Source organism: Ornithodoros turicata, unplaced genomic scaffold (genome assembly GCF_037126465.1).
Source record: "Ornithodoros turicata isolate Travis unplaced genomic scaffold, ASM3712646v1 Chromosome53, whole genome shotgun sequence".
Taxonomy (NCBI): domain Eukaryota; kingdom Metazoa; phylum Arthropoda; class Arachnida; order Ixodida; family Argasidae; genus Ornithodoros; species Ornithodoros turicata.
Window position 1 is genome coordinate 241,931 of NW_026999381.1, and position 16,820 is coordinate 258,750.

Here is a 16,820-nt window from a genome sequence, read left to right on the forward strand (position 1 = left end):
TTCGATCTTGATACAGATTGATATAAACTTTCGCATTCCTCTCACGGGCGAATTAATGGTAGTTCACTGTGTTATCAAGTTTGCTGCCCAGGTCGAATTAACTGAAGTTTATTGGGTTATCAAAGCCACTCGCCCTCATCTAGTTAACCTACCTTTACAAAGCATGGTATAGTTTTCCGAAGTGAGCTCAAAATTTAGCACATCTTACCACTTTTCCATTAAAGGTTCCATGCTGGGACCGCAACATCACAACAACAAACTGCAATTCACGGGAGAGCCATGTATGTCTGCATTAATAATCGAACTCTCCAGCCAGCAATTGCCTGCTGCTGTGTGGCAAATTGATTTATATTGCCAACAACATAGGGCACTGCTGAGCTCGCGTGTGACAGAGAGGGATCACTTAGTTGGGGTCATCCCGCGGTCGCGCATTGCGGGTAACCCGCACTTTACCCGCAGTGTTCGCGAATTCCTACCCGCAATTCGTGACAATATGCGGGTAACTGCGGGTACCCGCGGGTATACCCGCACCCGCGCTCAGCTCTCCATATTCTTTCCTGAACATGGTTTACACTGGTGGTGACAAAAAAGCACATTTGAGACTTGTCCCAAACGATTTGCAGTAAGTCTTAAGTGCATGTAAGTGCATATTTCATACGTTGCTGCATATTTCCCCTGCTCGTCACATATGACGTATCAATCCATATTTCGCATTGCAACCCGCCGATTAGACACTCGGCATCGTGACGTCTTCTTGAGATTCCGTCCCTGCGGGTGTCCACGCCACTCTGGTTGCGCTGAATGCAGACTGTGCCCTCTCTATCTGCAACAGAGAGTATGACGCGTTCCTTTCTAAGCCGCCTACCGTTCGTCTGTCGCTTTTACGTCGTTTCCTTACTATGCCGAGACCTAAGCCATCAACTTCCTACCTCTACAAGAGATGGACGACGGAGAACCCAGATTTGTGCACCGACGGAAAGATATTATTCTGGAGGATTTGCGAGAAGGTAAGAAAGAAACACGCATTACAAAGCATGGGCTTTCATGCATTGGGGAGGATTACGAACGGGAATGTTTAGAGCAAATAAGCGTAAATGGGGACTCGCTTGCGATACAATGTACGCGCAAGGACGCTTGTTAACGACGCTAAAATCAAAGTCGTTCCTTGGTATTTATTTACTTCGCAGAAATTCAACTGTCCCGGCTGTTTCGAGACTCGATTTTTCCGTTATTTCCCTTTTTTTTTCTGTCTCTTATAGGTCAATGCAGAAAGGAAGTTTCAAGTGGACCAGCATGTGATGTCGCACAATTCTGAAAAAAGCAAAGGGGAGCAGAACTTCACAACATCTACATCCCCACGCCGTGAGCTCTCGTCTTGAGCTTGACGAATTTTGTGCGGAGGACCTCTCTGAAGCGCTCGTCACAACTAATATATTCCGTGGTGGAAGCTCGAAAACCCAACACTAAGAAAATGCCTCGAGAAGTATACTCCCAGGAAGATACCGGCAGAATCAACTCTCCGAAAGAATTACCTGTCTCTTGTGTACGAGAAAGACATGAATGAAGGAAGGCGCTCTGTTGCTAATGGCCCAAATATGGGCTGCTGCGGATGAGACGACGGACGCATTGCGGTCGCTACGTGGCACATCTTCTTGTTGGAAAACTTAATAATCGAAGGTCCAGAGTCCTTATCTGCTAGCGAGTTGAACACTCGAGAAAACAAACCATGGTACCGTAGCTATAGATTCGTAAACGATGTTCTCAAGCTACTCTGGCCAGATGGGGGCAGAGAGAAGTTTAGGATATTTTACGCAGGTGCAGCTGCGTACACGACAAAGGCTCTCCCTGAAATTTTTCTATCCAGCCCTCGTGCACATAACGTGTTTGGTGCACGGTCTCAAGCGTGTGGCATAGTAAGTCAGGGGGCCCTACCCACACGTCAACAAGATGGTGTCAGACGTGAAGAAAATTTTTATGAAGGCGCTAAGTCGAAGAGAAACATATCGAGCAATGATGGCAGACATTCCCCTGTCCGCTGAACGTGTTGTATCACAAGATGTGGCACCTGGTTGGAGGCGGTCGATTTCTATGCAACTCAATTGGACGACTTGAAGGACGTGCTGAACAAGTTCTGTTCCGAAAACAGCGGCGCTGTCAGAGAAGTGCAAGCGCTCTTTGAAAAGCCCTAGCTGTGGAGGTACGTTTAGAGTTTAGTGAAAATGCACTTCGTCTTTCTTACGCGAGCCATTCCGGAAGCTTGAAACGGGAGGCCTCCTGCTCGTGGAATCATGTGATGAAAGGTGTACGTACGTACCAGTCCGGCTACCAGTCTTACCAGTCTCAGAGTAGTCGGCGAACTGTTTGCTTCGATTCTTGACGCCACTCTACTGGAGGTTGTGCCCGCTCACCTTACTTTCAGCCTTCATGTATGCTCCACACAGTGGCGTAGCCAGACCTCCAAGGTAGGGGGGGGGGGGGGGGCTCGATACGAAAACTCGCCCCACTTCACCACACATACTTATGGGCACTACAAAATGCGGCTGCAAAAAAAAAAAAAAAAAAAAAGAGAACGAAGAAGAAGAAGGAACGAAAATAGTTGATTTGGACCACTGATCTCGATTTGGACTTTCACAATACAATTACATGTATAGGCTGTCATGACCAATGAGGTGGTGTCACGAGATTGGAATTATTTTGAAAAGCTCATACTTTGAAAACCATTCAAGAGTGTTGCTTAGATAGACGCCATGACCTGCAAGAACTTTCGCGATCGTCACTCTGGTCCCCTCTGCCACCTCCATATATTATGCTCTCCTCGGTTTCGCACGATTTGCGTTGGTCGGTCCGCGGCAGGTTGGGGGGGGCTCGAGCCCCCCCTAGCCCCCCCGTGGCTACGCCACTGGCTCCACACACAACATGCGACGTATACGGGTCACTTTCGAACTATAAGAACGTTTTGGCATAGTTTTGGTTGACAGGCGCCAGAACTTCACTCCAGACAATATTGAACGGTATCTTGCGGCAAACATTTTCGTTAACAGTTCCAATCATTTCAAACACGGCCTCGTGATATTTTTTTCTGAATATCCGCTTTGCTTACCTTTCACTGCAACCACAACATATCCGGTTAAATATAAGTTTACATCTTCGTATACAGCACGAGTTTTTACGGCATATATGACACATTTTTACTGCCTGTTCTGACTATAGGTTAAGTGCAGAGATGCGTGCATGTTTCATTCCTTGGAAGCGCATCTGACGGAACGAGACCATTTCGTCTTCCCGTGTTGTTGACGGGAGCTGTACTTCTAGTAGTTGCAGTCTAGGGTCAACCCTCTCGGTTGAAAAAAAAAAAGAAAGAAAGAAACGTTCTCAAGACTGAGGTCACAGCCTTTAATCTCTCATACCATACACGATTGTCATTCCGCGATTTCTCCTGAGATGCCATTCACAAATTGTTACAACTTTCAACGCATTGTACAATAGATGCTCATAATACGAAAGGTAACAGTGGGCATTCTTCTTACAAGTTGTGACGTCGTCTAGAAATATTATTTTATTTCTTTGGGTTGATTTATTCGTTTATGTTATCAGCTGAGGAGATGCAGGGCGTAAAAGAAGCATTCATCATCATAATAAACAGAAATAAAGAGGAGAAAGGAATAAAAGGCAAAGCAATAAAGAGGCAAGCGAGAAACAATGCAATGCATATGTTGTTCATGAAAATAAACCTTGCTTAGCAATTCAGAGTCACTGTATGGGTGTCCCTTCATTGTTTGTTTGTTTACGTTTCGCATGTGTCATCCCCGAACCCAACTCTTTTTACCCTCTGCCTGTTCGTGTGTGCGAGTTTCAAAGTGCCAAACACAAGTAAATTACGGTGGGATACAAATCGCATCGATACAGCTTTCCCTTATCTGTCCATTAGCGTATGCGTCTTCAGGTGTCTGCGTCAAACACATGCGACAGCCCCAGGACTGGTGCACTTTCACGTGCACGCGGACTCTAAGCACTTGCATGGTTGCCTTCACAAGTGTGTCCTGGCTACATGTTAAGCCACAGGTTTTGAGCTCTGGATGAACTAGCTCTAGCAGTTTCTTTTCTAACTCTGTGTGTTCCTCCTCTACATGAACTCAGCAGCAGAGAGGTTGCACTTGTATGCCTTCACACCCATGTAGGTCTTCTTGTTACACTGCAGGTTTGTGCTGTGCCTCAGGTCTGCAGGACAGAGACTGCACATGTTTCACAGTTTGCGCTGTGGATGAACACTGTAGGACGGAGGTTGCAATTTTATGGCTGTTCACGCGTGTGTGTTCGCTTGTGACGTGACAAGGTTACATTCTGTCTGAAGGCTGCAGGGCAGAGGTCGCACTTGTATGGCTTGTTGACCATGTGTGTCCGCATGTGCTGCTTTAGGTTCCAGCCCCTGCTGAACTTCGCAGGGCAGACGTCGCACTTGTAAGGCTTCTCACCCGTGTGTGTTCGCTTGTGTCGCTGTAGGTGCCAGCTTTGGCTGAACACTGCAGGGCAGACATCGCACTCGTATGGCTTCTCACCCGTGTGTGTCCGCTTGTGACGCTGTAGGTGCCCAATCAGGCTGAACCCTGCATGGCAGACATCGCACTTGTATGGCTTCTCGCCCCCGTGTGTGCACTTGTGACGCTGTAGGTTCCCGCGCTGGCTGAACTCAGCAGGGCAGACATTGCACTTGTATGGTTTATCGCCAGTGTGTGTCCGCTTGTGCTGCTCGAGGTGAGCATTCCGGGTGAACTCCGCAGGGCAGACATCGCACTTGTATGGCTTCTTGGATGAATATGTCCTCTTGTGCTGCTGTAGGTTCCGGCTCATGCTGAACTCTGAAGCCATGTGGTCCTCGTCTCCTGCAGACCACGAGAATGCAGAGGGACAAGTGTTGCACCCAGAACCCATCCCTCCCATCTGAACATCCGACGGAGGAGTAGTGGAACACTTTTCAGACTCTTTGTGACAGTCTGCAAACATGTGGCATTCGAGGCTGGCTTTCGACATGCATGCAAGTGCCTGTGGCTTGCTTTGGTCTCTGTGTTGCTCAGCGTGTCGATCGTTCGTAGCGACTAGTGCAGTGCTGTCGAGCTGCAGTTCAACTGTTGCTGTGCTGATCTTGAACTGTGCATATGAAGAAATGTAACCTGAGTATTCTTGTTCACATGTGCATCTGGGCTTGTCCTTAATATGGAGCGTAACACTGATGTCTCTTGCATCTGAAATTTCACAAATCGGACATTACGAGGGCATACCAGACGAGGAGCATATTTGACTCCGGACTTTTGAAAAACTAGGTGGCGCCACATTCACAAAGCCCTGTCATGCCGTTTGCGTTCTAACTCCACAAATAATCCCCATTGTGCACGATTGAGGCCACAAACTCAAAGCAGCTCGCACCATGCTCCGGCATTTGCCAAGAAGTGAAGTCTAGGACTTTCGCACAGAACAATCCAAGCTCCATTCTAAACAGTCACAGCATTTTGTTTCTTTTCCTATATGAGCATTTTTGTTAATTTTTGTTTCAATGTCATAAAATTATGCTTAAATATGCACGGCTTATCTCCGCCATCATGTGACTGTGAACGTGCACGAAGGGCTTCCGAGCCATTACGCTAATTTGACACAGGTGAGCCATTCCAGTCAAAACTGGCCAACGATGTACTAGCTCAGCCCTTCAGAGTAGACTGGAAAAAAACTGTTCATATTTTGTTACCGTTGTGCACGCGGAACGTAAGCTCTCTTTTACACCACACTCACAGTGGCTTCGGCTCATTTGCATATCAAAGTTTGAGGATGGATATTTTCACGCATGTGCGTGTTTCAGGATCTGTTAGACTTTAAGTACGGCTTGCAACTAGGCTGGTCCACTCAACCTGCCCTGTGCCCGCTTCTGCCCGAAATCCCGATTAAAAAGTTAACCCCTCGAACGTTTCAAAAAATACCTAATTTTGTTCACTAAATTCGTATTTTTTTTTTCTTCGCAGTAAGTGGCATTCCATAGAGGCTGGCAGAAAAATTTCTACTCTATGTAAAGAGATGATGGAGATGTTACATTCTGCAGAAAGGTGACAGAGAGAATACACAAATGTAGGAAGCTCAAAGCATTCGGTAAATTCATCAATACCCGATATATCGAAATGCATCCCAAAAGCCCCGAAAATGAATGGGGACCAACGAGGAGCAGACGGTGGGCCATTCTTTGTTGACAGAACACCAGTGATGGCTGCTTGCTAAACCAGCCACACTGGCATCGTCCTCTTTGCCTGAAGAACTCAGATGCTCCAAATATAACCGCTTTCTTCTCTGCTTCCTGGACACATACCGCTGGTGTGAATGCCCGAGTCCTCACAAGCCTCGTAGTAACTTTGTTTTTGTAAGAAACGCGATGCACGAGAAGTTTAAAAACTGTTTAAAAACCTGAGCTGTCAGCTCACGTTTTTATCTTCAAACGACGACACGAAGTTCACTCCAAAGCATACAGTGCTGCCCCCTACACCCTTGCAGAACCAGAACGTCACGTGGACGAGTCACAACTTTCCAAAGGAATCAAACGAAATCTGTTTTTCTGAAGACAAGTGACGCTCGCCCAAAGCGGTTATGGGGTCTAACTTCGAGAACGAGCCAGGGACGTTAGATCATCATTAGTCAGGGACTCATGTAGAGAGACATCACCTCCTCTACAAGCACGAATAATCTCGGGCTCCTACGAGAATGCTAACCGACCAGAAATATGCTCTGTCCTTAAAGGGAGACTTCGGAAGGATTTTAAAAAAATTAGGTGAGCATCATACCGAACACGGACCGCTCCCTGGATACCGAATACAACATACGCATTCATTTTGTGCGAGTAATTAATTCGTAAATGATGACACTACCAAACCGAAACCAACACGCAAGGCACACAGCGGTTCGCCCGGAGGAAGATACTGTGGCGACACCGGGCATTGTCGTCTGCTACGAAGCTTGCATTCTTCCATGCAGGATGACGTCGGCAGAGTTGCTTTCAGCGGCCTATTGCTTCACAGAGACAAAGCGCTCACAGCGCGTAATTCGTTGGAATAAAATCTGCGCACTTTGGGAATGCGATATTTCGTATGTATGTTCCTGACACCGCAAGGGTTACTGCTGTGTCACAATCCTTGTGGTAAATTTTTTTTAAAGCACTTTAAGCACTCACCACGCCACCCGAGTTGCCTTTCACAAGTGCCGTGACAGAGCGAGGACAGGGCGAGCAGATGAGAGAGAATTCCATTCTTCGACGGTTCGAGGAAAGAACGACTATTTTAACCCGCAATGGAATGCTCTGAGTGTGATGAGCTGATGGCTTAGCCATTGTTGATCTGGGTACGTGCAGAGTGATGTAGTCGCTATGATGGAATCCAAATCAACCATTGTCAATAATCTTTTTTTTTTTCAATAATTTTTTTTTTTCGAACGATCTGTGAAAAAAAATTGCTGCACATCGTGGTTGATGCATAGAGCCCACGGTACACCTGCCATCAACTTCAACGACTTCAACTTCCCATCAACTTTGTTTGTCGTGTGACGAATTAAGCCTCAAATAAGCAACCAATCAAAGCTAAACGGGAATGTGAAGAGGAGTCTCAAAAACTTTTCCCTTCCGAGGGCGTCACCCTTTACGTCACCCTGCAGGGAGCGGATGAGTAGCATACCGCGCCGACCGGTCCTAGCCGCTGCATTACGTTCCCGGAACAAAACAGTGAACGAAGATTGGGGATCAGACCACGCAGACACAGGCCGAAAGGAACAACTGTCGTCTGCTTCTATGAAAGTGAAAAAGCAGCGCAGGAATATGGTACTGTGACTACTGCACGGTGACGTTGGTCGAGCAGAGAAAGGAAGTACAGGGTTCACCGAGATAAACTTCGCGTGGTTTGTAACGAAGATAAAATAAATTAGAACAGTGTCGGGAAGCTAAAGCAGATGTTAGAAGATGTATTATGCCCCAAAATTTTATGTCAATAATGCCGCTTCGTCCGTTTCTCTGCGGATAAATCGTGAAAATTTAAAAATCGCTGCTGCCTAAACGGCTATACGTACCTGTGTTTCAGATTCTTTCCGTCAAATGGCGAAACGGTCGAATGCGGCGTTGCAGAGTACGATTCCGCATTCAGTTCCACCTGTTCAGGTTTCGATGTCGTCTGCAACGCCGCGTTCGACCGTTTCGCCATCTCACGGAAAGGAGCTGAAACACAGGTACGTATAGCCTACTAGGCAGCGGCGGTTTTCTAATTTTCACGATTTATCCGCAGAGGAACGGACCAAATGGCAGTACTGACATAAAATTTTGGGGCATAATACGTCCTCTAACATCTACTTTAGCTTTCCGACATTGTTTAAGCCACTTAAGCCCCCTTTAAGCCACTCCGTGCGTCAAGAGGAGTAACTGGGGTGTGACGATAGCACGACTCAAAAATAAAACGTAACGCTCTCCTTTTAATGGATTAAAGAAGTCAGATACATTCGCAGTGGTGTAAAGGCCCCAAACAATATCGCTATATTCCAACAACGACGAACTAATGTTTTGAATGCTGTTAACCTAGTACGAACTGTGTGAAACCACAATTTCTCGTTAGCCTTCTTCGTTATGTATTGGATGTGCTTTTTCCAGCACAAGTCTGACGTAAGAAAAATGCCCAGGTATTTGTATTCGGAGACCCTCGAGAGATTCGTTGAATTACTATAATAATGAAAGGCGAGCGGTCTCCTTTCGCGAGTGACACTCATGACCACACACTTATTTATGTTAAGAGCTAACTGGCATGTCTCACACCAGTCTGCCATTTTCTGCAAACAATTATTTAAACTTGCATAGTCATCACCGCCATTGATCTCTTTATAGAATACAGGTCATCGGCGAAAACGTTCACTTTAACATCGATACCCATGCCAACATCATTTATTAGAATTAAAAACAACAAAGGACCCAGGATCGAGCCCTGGGGGAACACCGGGTGTAACTGTTACGAAGGGTGAGTCAGCGTTATTTGCGTGGACAAATTGTTTTCTACTATAAAGGTAATTGGAAAACCAGGTATAAAGTTCATCTCTTACAATTTCCTTCAACTTTAATAATAATTTCCCGGGAGAGACTCTACCGAATGCTTTAGCGAAATCCAGAGAAATAGCGTCGACTTGTCCACAAGCGTCAATAACTTTAGCAAGATCGTCGGTTGTGTTCACATGCTGTGTCACTGTGCTTATAGACCGTGGCGAAAGCCATGTTGACTGCTAGAGAATAAATTCTTACTTTCCAGATATGTATTTGGAAACATGCTAATATATGATATGTATTCTAATACCTTACTACATGTGTTCAGAAGGGATATCGGCCGGTGATTTGCAATGTTTAGTTTGCACCCTGTTTTAGGAATTGGAACAACCTTGACTATATTCCAATTGCCCGGGAGCTCCCCACGGGTCAAAGATACGTTAAAAATAAAAAAAAGGTACTTGGTGCTCTACTGAGCGTACCGAAATGAATCCGTACAATTTTTTTATTGAAGTTTATGTCCAATCTAATCAGTCTAATCTTATTACCGTGTCACATGGGCAGTCTCCACTGAAACCAACGACCACTGACCACTGAAAAAGCAAGCGGCGCCATCAAGCGGGCGGCGCATCAACTTCTGAATGAGTGTTGGATCCAATGTTTCCTGGTAGGCTGACACATTACATGCTAGGGGGCCCTACCTGCATCTTCAATGGTCATCAATCTCGATGGTCGTTGAAGATTGCCCTTGTGACAACAGTATTAGTGTGTTCAGCTACAGCATTAGACTTTAAGCCGATGTTCCAAATTACAAGTTGTCTTAACAATAGTTTGCGCTCACATCATTTTATACCCAAAACCCACTGTTGCAGACAATCTGAATTGCCCCGCCATCCTGGTCGGTCCAATCCCGCTGAGCACGCCGTACCGTCCGCACTTCACGTTCATGATCTTGGTTTTCATTTGCAGCCCTCTGGTGGAAACTTTGCGCAACACTCCCAAAAGTTTCAAATTAAAACAAAACACTGGTCGAGGATGTCTACTTGCACGATATTCACATAATACCAATGATATTTCATCTGTTTCTGCATTTGTCGATGTTGTTTTCTTAGTGGGGGCCGCTGTCATCGCCGCCATCTTGCCAACCCAGAAGTGGCAGTGTGAATGGCAAGAAGGAGAGGGTGAAAGGAAGCCAACCCTCCTTCAAGTGTGTGTAGTCATGTTTGCGAACGGTGGACAAGTGTGTGCGTTGTTGATCTCTGTCACCGAGACTCGCTTTGTCCGCAGCTGAGGGCGATCACAATCGCTGCCTAATCATGATTGCGCGCGATGTGGATCCCGCATCGGTGCGTTTTGGATATCACAGTTGGTTCCTTGAGTCATATGCATGGTTACCTTTCGCAGTTAGAAACACAACATATGCGTCGTAATTCTGCAAAAACTGCCGTAATGCGAAGTTGGATAAAGGACCTCCGCGTATGCACAGCCAACTCTGCAAATTTTCCGCAGGAGAGCGCATCTGCTTAAAAGTTTACCCCATTTGATTACTATACTGACTGGTACACAAAATCTGATAGCTGTATATTGGAGCTGTCCTCCAAAACAAGCTTTTTGCAAAATCGCCAGTTTGGATCACGTCAACGAAGAAGAACGGTGCAGGTAGAACACTGTCGACGAAAAAGTAGAACGTGCAAGCCTCTGTTCCGAGTGCGAAAGCATTTAGTCCAGCTCTAAAGCTCGGCTTTGAGCCGAAAGCTTTTCTCCAAGGACAACGTACCCAGCGATTCAATGTGAGGCTCTCCATCACGTGTATCCTTTGAGATTGACGTCCAAAGATCTATCAATTGATCAACTTTGTTCGTCCAGTACTCGTCATCCAATGCCATAGACATCATCATTCTCACCATCGGAGCTGCATCGTCCAGAAGGACGAACCCGATCTCAACCGCGGATAATCCGTCGACACGCGTTTCGGTGGTGACACACGACCATCTGCCAACTCAAGTTTCGGAAGTCCCCCAAGCATGTGCAACATCAGGGCGATCCGCGTTCTTTTCCTCGGTAAAACACGCCCGGGAACCACAGACGCCATTGTAGCACAGAGCGAACAAGAAAAAAAAAGCAAAAAGCTTAAAGTGGATAGAACAATGTGGAGAGGGAACATCCTCCTCTCATGCGCGGATGCGTCTGACTATCCATCGGGAGAACTCTGATCGATATATGCAGACAGACGCTTTCGCGACTATCGTTATATTGATGTCACGTTCACATGTGCTCCAACGGATGAGATGACAGGAACCAGCAATTTGATCTTAATATTGGAGGTACCGTTGTCTCAAAATCGTAATCATAATAAGTAATCAATGTAATTACAATAAACGGGCTCAGCTGGTGCGTGACAAGCAGAAAACTGAAGGTTTCCGTTGCATCCCTGTTACTTGTCTGTACGACGCCATGTGGTTAGGTGTTGACTAATATTCCTGTCATAGAGGCAGTCTTCAATCACCATTGTAGCCAATGGCCATTGGGATCATGCGCAGCGCCACCAACGCATGGACTTTTCAAAGAGCATCGCATCTAACTGACTCTCGATGGCTGACTGGTTACAGTGGGTAGCACTACACACATGTTGAATGGCTGTTGGTTTAAATGGTTATTGAAGACTAGACTAGAAGAAGACTATTGTCCCGGCCGGGCGTATAAATGCCCTTGAGCACTTTGTATTTACCTTCCGATGTTGAATCACAGTTGTGTCCCATCTGGTCCTGTTCTGTCAAGACTGCAACATTGTAAGCCTCTGTCTTGACTTCTAGGATTGGATGTTCATTCGCAGAGTCCTTTCGAGGTTCTCCTTTAATGCGACACGTCCCACCTGTGACTCCTGCAGTAAAACAAAAAAAGGAAGAAGTAAGCCACATTGCATATCTCATGCGACCGTTTATCTCCATACCCTTTTTGAAGCTAATCACACCCTGTTCTAACCTATCCGTACACATTGCATACAAAAACATCAGTCGACAAAACTAGAAATACTCTGACTACGAGGGTGGTTCCATAAGTTTCCGACCCGACCAACTTTTAATAGTCATCGAGACTAAACAAGTGTATCACTTTTCGACATAGTCACCCTTAACATCGATGCACTTTTGACACCTTTCAACCAGCATTCTTATACCCTCGAAAAAATAGTCCCAAGTTTTGTCCGCAAAATGCTGGAAAACTGCCTCTTGCACCTCACTATCGTTTTGAAATCTCCATCCTCTGAGATCCCTCTTCAAGCTTGAGAACAGCAAGTAGTCACTCGGTGCCAAGCCTGGACTGTAGGGTGGGTGGTGGATTTCTCTGAAGACGCACTCCTTCAGTGCAGCCTTGGCAACAGAAGCCGTGTGGACAGGGACATTGTCCTGGAGCAACCAGACACTTCGACTCAACCTGCCGCGCCTCTTTTCCATGATGGCGTCTCGCAGTCGGTGCAGGAGTGAAGCATAATAAGTCGCATTCACTGTGGTGTTCCTCTCTTTGAAGTCGACGAGGAGGATCCCGTGATAATCCCAAAATATTGTTGCCATGTTCTTCTTTGTGGATTGTGTGACCTTGGCTTTTCTTGGGGTGCTTCTCCTGGTTTGCGCCATTCCATCGACTCCTTTTTCGAAAGGGGATCATAGTAGAGCACCATAGTCTCATCCCCTGTGACAATTGAGTTCAATATTTCTTCTTCGTTCTCTCGACAGAGCTCCAAAAACTCTTTGGCACGGACGACGCGCTGTTGCTTTTGAACTGACGAGAGAAGTCGTGGCACCCATTTTGCACTGACCTTTTTCATGTGAAGGCCCTCGCGGATGATGCGAAAAACGGTTGTTTTGGAAAGCCCCAGCCTTTCTGAGATTTCCTTCACCTTCAGATGCCTGTCGCTCAGCACTTCCTCCTCGACAAGAGACAAATTTTCTTGTGTCACCACTTCCACTTGACGACCATCGCATGGGTCATCTTCAATGGACTCTCGCCCCAGTCGAAACTGCTTAGCCCAGTCTTTTACTGTTGTGTACGATGGGGAGGCTTCCCTGTACACGTTGTCCAGTCGCGCTTTAATTCCTTGTCAAGAATTTTATCACAGCGTGGTACTCGATTTTTTTCCATTTTAAATGAAGAGTGCACTCTGGCTGTTTGAAATGCCGCTCTCCAACCGACAAAAGCATAGAGAGGGTTGAAGGTGGTGCTCCGGCCCTCCAACAGATGGAGCCATGCGTCCTAGATCGCATTTTCAAATTCGAGCGCATTTTCTGCCTCGGGCCGGGAACTTATCGAACTACCCTCTTATAAGGGGTGAGATAACCAGATGTATGATATCTTCTTGAGCCACGCTCACATGTGCCAGCTTTCTGCTCCGAGTCGAACTAGCCCCTGCATTTTAGTACCCCTTTAAGGTAATGCATACAGATATGTTTCTTTGGCATTAGTGAAAAAAAATGATTTCTCAGCTATATCTGCAGGAGTTGAACCCATGCCCGATAGTTTGGCATAAACGAGATCACGTCATACCAATGGGAGTCACGTGGCATTGCTCCTCTTGCTGATTGGTCGATTGGCACAAGCAACTTTTAAAGTTCTTGGTCAGTGACCAATCTCCACTAACTCCAGTTGATAGTCCCGTCTCACTGCCAACAGTTCTGAAGCTGGCCTGTGTGAGCGCTGCCTTACTAACATCTGTCATACTACTATTATAACAATAATATTAATAACAATTTTCTACCTTCATATCGTAAGACAACAACGATGATGAGTAGAGCCCTGATTTTTAGGCAAAAAAAAAAAAAGACTCGTGTTAGGCTCAAAATCCTGATTGAGGCACGAAAAATGCCATTACAGGCACGGCACTATAAATTGATTTTTTTCAACTGTAGCACTGAAAGCGCAAAAAAAAGAGAACAAATCAGTTTCATCCGCCGCAACAATACCGTAAATGGCTGTTGTGACTGTTCTCCTTATCTTTTGCTGCATGAAATGCAAAACGTATTGGTCCTACTCTACTATGGTCAGAAGGCTTCCAGTCATTGCCACCTGTTCCACAACACTCCACAGGAGGACTTGCAGGATGTACCGTAATCTCAGAGTATTAGCCACAGCTTACACGAGATTTTATTTCTTGCAGGCGCTCTGCGGCTTATCCACTGGGACGACGTTGAAATGGATCGTGTAAGAATGAAACACTCAAAAAGAAATCTACTCGCAATATAAATCACAAGAAAATCCACACTGCTTAAATAAACTCGGAAAAATAAACTTTGAAGAATAAAATCCTTCGAAATAAATCTTTCAAAATGCACCGTCCCTGATTGGTAGACAGCCGACGGCTCTACGTCAGCCGCGGAAAATAGTGGGCTCATCGCACTTGGGGCTAGCCCGGGTAAGAAGTGTGACCGAGGATCTCGCTGCACCGGACGTAGGATGTCTGTCTGTATGTGACCCGTGGCCAGTGTTGCCAACTTAGAGGGGCGATGTCGTCTGCTTTGGCAGCTGGCAATTTTTTTTTTTGGCGTCTGTCCTGGCCGTCTTTATCTCCCACCGTCTGTCCTCTTTTGTGTGTGTGCATGCTTTCTCGACCTTTCTCTTCTTGAGATGGTCAGCTGGATATTTGTTTCTTGAGTGGAAACGAGCATTTTGGCGCAATGTTTCTGAGTGTGCTTCTCGGTGACGATTCGTCGCTCGTTACCGAGCAGGTGTTGGGGTTTTCGGATGAAATGATTTTTTTTCTTTTACTTTGCAGCTGGTAATTCTATATATAGGCACTGAATCCTACTTATGCCCATCGTATCAAACGAGCATGTGTGCAGTCGCTACAAAACTGCTAAGGCAGCGGTAGAGGTTCGGATTCGAAGTGTTGTCTCCTGGCTTCAACTCACATTGCCGTCACTTTAAATCCTGTTACGTGTAACGGATAGATATTTCTCTCCACCATCTTACCGACGCTCATGCCATGTATTCATGTGTGTTCATACGTGCATCGTCCCTATCACTTTAAGACTGGATATTTTGGAATCCGAAGTTGTTAGGCGAAGAAATGTAATTGATAACAGTACAGGCATGAGTACGAAACACCACAATAGCGTGTTCTGCCAAAAAAGAACATCGTGTCGCCCATAAACTATCGTACGGAACATCACCTTCCTATGCCTAACCACGATTTATTTTAACCACGTTTATTTTGAGAGCACGTGTTTTTAAGCAGTTTAGTATTTTTAATAAAAAATGTATTCTGAAGGATTCAATTTTAAGCGTGGATTTTTTTATGTTTTTTTAAAAGCCCTTGCCCGCGTGCCCTTGTTGCGCATTTCTCGTGGATCGATGGGTGTACGGGTGCGTGAAACTTGTACTCTGCCATCAAGCTGCTGGTGTCCTCGCCCGGGTTTGAACCCACTACCTTGTGATCATTGCGCGAACATGCTACCAATTGAGCTGGTCGTCCGATTGGCATGTCTACGAGGTCTTACTGTGACATTGTCATCAAGGACAATCTATAAACAGGGTCTGTCTTTTTCGGGTTAAACACGATTCTGCCCGTTTATTTCCTCCTGAATCAGTTTAGCACCAATTTGGGTATCAGGTCGTAGTACCTGCACTATTTACTAGTTAACTATTTACAAATTTAGTAATGTGTGATGTAGATATTATCTGAGTGCAACAATGCAGAAGGGATTTCGTGTTGTGCTGGTTCCTATAAAGAGTGAGGTACATATTTTTGATCAGCATATGCGCTTCAAACATAAACAGTTTACAGACAACACTTAATAACACGTTATACACCCGACAACACAAAATATAACAACCCGATAACATCCGTCTATGCAGCACTTGATTTCGCCCAGAATTACGGATTTCAATTGTCACCCGACCTTTTCTCCTAAGTCCGCTTCAGGTATATAAGTATATTACCCGAAAGAATCAGACCCTATCCATAAAACATTCACACCTTGAGTGTATTGTTTAGAAAGATTTTACCACAAGCATCACCTGCTGATGGAGACTCGTCGTGATGCTGTTGCTGTATCTGGCTCTCTTCTTCTGGCAGGCATGCAACATCAGGTGGTTCCGACTTGACTCTCACGAGCTGACCACTCATCTCTGGTGGGAGCTGCATTTCTTCTTGGAGTTGTGAATCTGAGGGGCTGGTACGTGAAGACTCAAAGACACAAGTATGTCTTGCCTCTTCCTTCATGAGGAGTAAATCGTTTGTTGTCCTCAACCCATGTAAATTACGAAAAAGAGAAAATTGGGTCCAGAAGTGAGACAAACACAGAAACAGTTTCTGTAAGCTCAAATCAAAGCAAAAATGCTCAACAGTGTATCAATTAAAGTGACAACTCACTGTTTCTCAGATGGTCAACCATATCTGCAAGGGTTTCCAGTCAAGACAGAAGACACACCATCAAGGGGTTCTTGACTATATCTCCTGCAGACATTGTTTCTTGTTAAGTAAGAAGCACAGTGCTTGTTGGAAGGCAACCCCGAGATAGAGTAAACACAGAGACAACCACAAATTCTCTCGGATTACCCCCAATGTTACCGGATGAACCGTAAACTGCACAAACCTTTGCTATCCTCTTTTTTACTACCCGCGTCCCCAGTCGCGGCGGTTTTCACTCATTTGTGGCTCATATCAAAATTCGGGTGACGGATATTTTAACGCGCCGTGTTTCAGGATTTGTAATTTTTGGTAATTAGGCGTCTCGTAGTTGCACACTTTCTTCGAGAGTATGTCTGCCTGGCCTTAGAACTCAGCTGCAAA

At 45.7% G+C, this 16,820-nt stretch overlaps 1 protein-coding gene across 1 annotated transcript; it reads right to left on the bottom strand.

The window, feature by feature from the left end:
* Positions 1–3,375: 3,375 nt before the first annotated feature.
* Positions 3,376–16,250, bottom strand: LOC135374306 (zinc finger protein 724-like). Its single transcript, XM_064607289.1, has 5 exons — positions 16,046–16,250; positions 12,933–13,129; positions 12,276–12,441; positions 11,766–11,918; positions 3,376–5,240 (listed from the first exon to the last, which is right to left on the bottom strand). The coding sequence occupies exons 1-5, from the start codon at positions 16,248–16,250 to the stop codon at positions 4,291–4,293; spliced, it is 1,671 nt and encodes a 556-aa protein (XP_064463359.1). The 3' UTR covers positions 3,376–4,290.
* Positions 16,251–16,820: the final 570 nt, after the last annotated feature.